Here is a 5,555-nt window from a genome sequence, read left to right as displayed (position 1 = left end):
AAACACTGGTCGAAATACAGATACAACTTAAATATCTCATGACCACATAAACCCAAGTGCAAGTTTCTATGCAAGAAGTCAGTATTACTGCTGTTCAAAGAGATTTTTGTCACAAACGCCGGTAAGATAAAGTCAACAGATGGCCAGCAGAAGCCGTTATGCTGTGTGATAGTCCGCTATATACATATACGAATTAACAGAACACAAGTTCGTAAAAATAGAATTTTTGAAAGGATATCAATTTCGTGTGTTCCTTACACTTTTTGTTGTGATTTCAGAACTTAAACACAGAACAAACGTACTATTACCGACTGCTTTCGCAAAAAACAGTTGGGAAAACTTCAGATCTACCAAATAAGCATTGCTGCAATCTGTTTCCAGAAAAGCATCTTATGTGTTTTATGATTTTGCTTCTTACGTGTCGGGTTTTCTTCTCTGGTGGAACAAGAGCAAAACACACAGGAGGGAGAAAACACTATCTAGTTTACACATTTCCGGAAGTGTGTAGCTGTAATGTGATATAATAACACGAAAACAAAAAGTAATCAATAATTACAACATTCTCAATATCTCAAAGAATTCTCCACTCATTTGTAATCTCGTTGCAAGTCAGCTTCTTGCTGTTACACAAAGAAACACTGTCATAGATTCTTAGAATTAACCTGAGGTATTCTTACATTGCCAAATAATTTCTGGCCAGGGTATCTTGAGCCAGAACGGTCAAAGCTGCCCAAATGTCTTTGAAACCATCGGAAACGAGAACGGCAGAGTCTTTACCGTAATAGTCTCGCAGTTCCACAGCGTAGTTTTGCTTGATTTTGGCAACAAAATACAGCCAGTCTCCTTGATCGCCATTTACTGGATCTAATTTACAGTTTTTATCAATGCAAAATTCAGTTTGGGCAATTTTTCGGCTAGAAACTTACACATTTCATTTGCAATGCTCCCGTATCTGTAGGTTCTGCTAGTGGCTGCATACATTGCATCTGACATTCGCTTCGCCACAGCGCTAAGAACATCATAATCGGGTGACCTTTCCGTTGTGTAACCATAAGGAAAGATGATCGCTTGACCCAGATATCCGTGAATACTATGCAAACTCAAGTATGCTTGCAGATTGACTGCTGAATTGTTTTTTAGTTCCAAAATAAATTGCGATAGTGCGAATGTTTCGCTTTCGGAGAAAGGACGCACGCCAGCGTATATGTCTGAACACGGAGAAGTGGAACTTCCACTTCCTTCTGAAAGCAGTGAAAGCTAACGCATTCCTCCAGAGTGAAGAAAAATTCGTATACAGTTAAAAGCTGCAGTTATTTGTTGTTTAGTAAATTTTAAATGGTAAATAAGCAGGCTACAGCAACTCACTCCATTTATAATCCCAGTTACGATTTAAAGCCACTCCCACACAGTCCGAATTATTCGCAGGAGATCGGTTTTTACGCCACCCCACTCCGGAATCCTAATCAAGACGAGATATTTTTTATGTGTGGTTACTTCACTATACTTCTATGAATAATTAATGCAGGTATAGATTCTTCTGAATTTGTTTATTTAAGTAAATGTGCAGCTTACGAACATACCGTGCTGGCGTATTCGTACCCATCGGGATTTACAAGAGGGATAATAAACCATTTCACTTTCGTGGACGAAGCTACTTTTCCATCGCGGATCATGCAACAAATTTTGTGAATGGCGTTCAGTGCAATGCTGACAGTTAGCTGTTCGCGTGCATGAATCCCAGCGTCCACAAAAATAGTGGGTTTTATTCCGGTCACCGCGAAACCATCGTCGGTGCTGTCAATCTATCGTACGAAACCCTTATCAGCATGCGAAGCCTTTACAAAATCGTTCAGATCACGGGGAGCGAACGCTTTTAAAAAAGCTGAGTGTTGCGGACTTGCGGTTATAACATCTCATGGTCAGTTCCAAGCTTAGAAATTAGATAAATTTACGTGCTATTTCGTATGCAGACAGCTAATGAATATATCTAATATCTGCACCACGCTCCATTATTATCGGCTTTTTTGAAAGTGTTTAAAATCTACGTGCTAATACATTGCATTGCGTTATATGATAAAACTACTGTAATAATTTATTATTGTACAAGCAGTGCATCTACTTGCACACGCATGACGCCTCATGGTCAATGTGAAGTACTTTGTATGACCTCGACGACAATTAAGTCCCGATGTTCGACGGTCATTCCAATATGATGCAATCGCACGAACGGAAATTCATTTGGTAAAGACAACAACCATCCAACAATCTATTGTGGTAAAACGAGAAAATTGAGACATACGTTGTACCAAAATTTATCGAAATCTGTATTTCGGTTATATGTACTCATACCCCGCCTTAATTACGCGGATTGATGGTTACCAGAATAGATAACACTTACGCTTTCATAGCTGTTAATTACGCTGAAATTGACCCCGGTGGGAAAGTTTCTATCCGGCCCTGCAAAGGCTGTTTTTTGTGTTGTAGGCTGGACAAGTGATTCCGGTATTAGAACTGACTTAACGAGTACTACAGTCAGTAAAATCTAAAAAAAAATATAATAAGTATAACAATGAATCGAATTGGTTTAAAAAACGTCAGGGTTACAGGTCGCTAATTACCAGTAACGATGTCTTTGATCCAAAATTATAGGTCCAAAGTGCACGTGACATGTCGCAGCAAAATTAGTCAAAAAAATAATAATTATCTGATAATAAGTACTTATGTATTGCATGGAATGCTTTAGTAAAGTCTATACAGTACCAAGATTCTAGGTTTGTTCTATGATTTTACCATTCGTTTTATCTTGCAGCTTCACTTAAATACGGTTTTGTGGATATTTCAGCTAGGCATGTTGTGATGTTCGAGTGATATTTTCATGATATTGCTCTAACTATTAAATTCTTGTCAGTTGTTTGCAAAGGTTGCGCACGATCAACGAAACTGAATATGATGTACGGCATGATAACCTCATGATATTGTACTTACAACAACGTCATGATGATCATTACTACTACGCACCGGCATTAACGTTTATAACTATGTACCGGCAGGATCCGGATAGCATGGCAGTCGATTTGCAGCCTTGTTAACCAAAAGCAAATCCGCGGTAACATATAAATAAGACATTCTACGATATCAAGGTGTCAGGATCGAATTAATACTATCAGCAAGGCATAACACTACTCTACTAGTGTTTGATTTGCCATGCTACTATAGTATTGCTGACTGGAGCGTGAAAAAATTGTGTGCATCTGGCCGGTGAGGTTCGCCGGTAACACAGTAATGAATATATTATAATATACCAAAATCATAGAAACTTGCATTATTACTTACAATTAAGTAGGTGTAACCAAATATTTTGAATACCAACGTTTTAGATACCGTGCGCGCAGTTCAAAAGAACAGCGAATCAAGCAGTTTAACATGTGCAGTGAATAGGCCAATTAACAGGTAGTTAGTCGAAGTAAGGATTACAATTTGTTGTATAACCAGCGTGATGCATTCGTGATGGGTGATTACGTATTCTATGTTACACCGATAGACTGTTTTGCTGCACGTGGACATGGTTCTTTTAAAACAAATCTGCACCGACCTGTATGTACGTATACAAACGTCTCGCACACTCAAAAATAAAGTTTACTACTGTATTTTATGCCTACCTTGGCTTACTGCAGGGCGCAACGACAGGCGGCAAACAATGATGTAAAAAATTTACTGTGTCATCTCGTACAAGTAAATATCATGAGCTTTTCAAGACATCTTGCACTAATACGTTTAACGCTGCGTACACTTCCTGAAATGCCTTGGGAATCAAGACCGATGGCGGCTTTCGAAAGTCATCTCGCAGTTCTAGAACAAAATTTCGTTTTACTCCAGCTACGGAGTATAACCAGTCTGCCTGGACACCGGTAGTCTGATCTATAACACAAGAATATGATAATTGTACAGTCCATTCAGGTCTTTTTCCCATATGAGCATGGCCTATAGACTTACACATTATCTCCGAAATACTTCCGTACTGGTATCGTCTTCCGGTGGCTGAAAACATTGCGTCGGACATATTGCCGGCTAGTGACCGCAGTTTAGCGTAATCTGGTGACCTTTTAGTGGTGAAGCCATAGGGAAACAAAAGCATTTGGTCTTTGTTCATACTGTGCAGGCTGATATAACCTTGCAGACTACTTCCTGAATTATTCCGCGTAATAATAAATTTTGACAGTGATGAGGATTCAACTTCCGAGAAGGGATGCGCACCGGCAAATAGTTCGGAGCAGGGGTTCAGTAAACTTAACTGGCGAACTGAAAGTAAAGATACAAATAAATTGATACTTCTTTCGGTTTAGGTATTGAAGCGTACGCACTTGTATTTCGCGGATTAAACAAGGAATCATATAGCCAGGATAAGGAGAGTGATGAAGAGGGCTTCTCTGTGGCAGCTACCTTTTCTGTCGGGTTCACACCCCATTGACTATCCCAATTACGGTTGACGTCCACGCCCACACAATTTGCATCCACATGAGAACGGTTTTTTCGCCACATTTTTCCTTTTGGCTGCATTGAAAGGACATTTTAATTTGGAGTACACCTAGTTGCCTATATACACGTATTATCGGTGCATATACTGTAACAAAAACGGGCTAAGCTTACTGCTGTTCTGGAATATTCGTAACCATCGGGATTAACTAGAGGGATAATGAACCATTTAACTTTCGTCATAAGGTTACTCTCGCCGTTGCGGATGGCTAAACAGATTTTTTGAATTGCCGCCAACGCGACGGTAACAGTAATCTGCTCGCGTGCATGAGTGCCGGCATCAAGAAAGACCACTTGTTTTCCGTCACTCGGCCTACTGCTGTTGTTGACTTCCGTTTTGTTTTGTTGCATTTTGCAAGTGATTAAATCTTTATCTATCTGAATATGCAAATTTTCGTTATACGTGCGCGAGATAAAGCGACAGTAACAAATTAATGCGAGCAATGGTTTATTACTGACCTCCATAGCGATCAAATCCCGCTTCTCGACTGTTGTTCCAATCTTGTGCAGTCGCACATATTCGAATTCATTTGGCAATGCCGAAAGCCATTGAACAATCTGTAATGTAATACGCCATTTCCTGGAGTTTTGCAAAAAAAGTTTTACGATGAAATAATATGTTTGTGATGTACACTGTCATAGCTATTTATTTCGCCAAAATCGATTATGGAAGATTGTGGATCTGCGATTCTGACAACTCCATCCGCTTTATCGGCTGGGTCAAAAACAATTGTAGACTGCGCTGACAGCACCGGCATCCCGTTCTGTAAGATCCAATAATTTATATAAAATCACAATGAACCACACTCAAAACATTGTCATGGAAATACCAGTAACAACGCCACATTCCAGATAGCACACAGGAGATTGTAAAAGGTCATTGTGCACGCCGAAATGCTGTACCAACGAAAGCACCACTTTTTGTCAGTGAATTGTCAGAACAAAATCAAACTATCTACGGCCTCGATGTGTAAAATTGCAGATCTGTTTACGATCACTATCGCGACAGCAGTGCAGGACAC

General features: G+C 39.7%; 2 protein-coding genes across 4 annotated transcripts; both read right to left on the bottom strand.

Moving 5' to 3' along the window:
• Nucleotides 1–386: 386 nt before the first annotated feature.
• LOC129581166 (carboxypeptidase B-like) lies at nucleotides 387–2,776 on the bottom strand. 3 transcript variants are annotated; one of them, XM_055472085.1, is made up of 7 exons: nucleotides 2,619–2,776; nucleotides 2,399–2,542; nucleotides 2,168–2,266; nucleotides 1,581–1,802; nucleotides 1,366–1,459; nucleotides 927–1,241; nucleotides 387–864 (listed from the first exon to the last, which is right to left on the bottom strand). In XM_055472085.1, exons 1-7 carry the CDS (start codon nucleotides 2,667–2,669, stop codon nucleotides 674–676), a joined length of 1,116 nt encoding a protein of 371 aa, XP_055328060.1. In that variant the 5' UTR covers nucleotides 2,670–2,776; the 3' UTR covers nucleotides 387–673. The 3 variants fall into 3 exon arrangements, with proteins under 3 accessions (XP_055328060.1, XP_055328061.1, XP_055328062.1); XM_055472086.1 differs by having other exon boundaries at nucleotides 927–1,238; XM_055472087.1 differs by having other exon boundaries at nucleotides 647–864; nucleotides 923–1,241.
• A 788-nt stretch (nucleotides 2,777–3,564) lies between these two features.
• LOC129581165 (carboxypeptidase A4-like) lies at nucleotides 3,565–5,555 on the bottom strand. The gene is made up of 7 exons (XM_055472084.1): nucleotides 5,364–5,555; nucleotides 5,166–5,297; nucleotides 4,993–5,091; nucleotides 4,648–4,911; nucleotides 4,362–4,551; nucleotides 3,994–4,299; nucleotides 3,565–3,918 (listed from the first exon to the last, which is right to left on the bottom strand). The coding sequence occupies exons 1-7, from the start codon at nucleotides 5,412–5,414 to the stop codon at nucleotides 3,740–3,742; spliced, it is 1,221 nt and encodes a 406-aa protein (XP_055328059.1). The 5' UTR covers nucleotides 5,415–5,555; the 3' UTR covers nucleotides 3,565–3,739.

This window comes from Paramacrobiotus metropolitanus, unplaced genomic scaffold, assembly GCF_019649055.1.
Source record: "Paramacrobiotus metropolitanus isolate TYO unplaced genomic scaffold, Prichtersi_v1.0 Parri_scaffold0000005, whole genome shotgun sequence".
NCBI lineage: Eukaryota > Metazoa > Tardigrada > Eutardigrada > Parachela > Macrobiotidae > Paramacrobiotus > Paramacrobiotus metropolitanus.
This window is presented reverse-complemented; position numbering and strand designations above follow the sequence as displayed.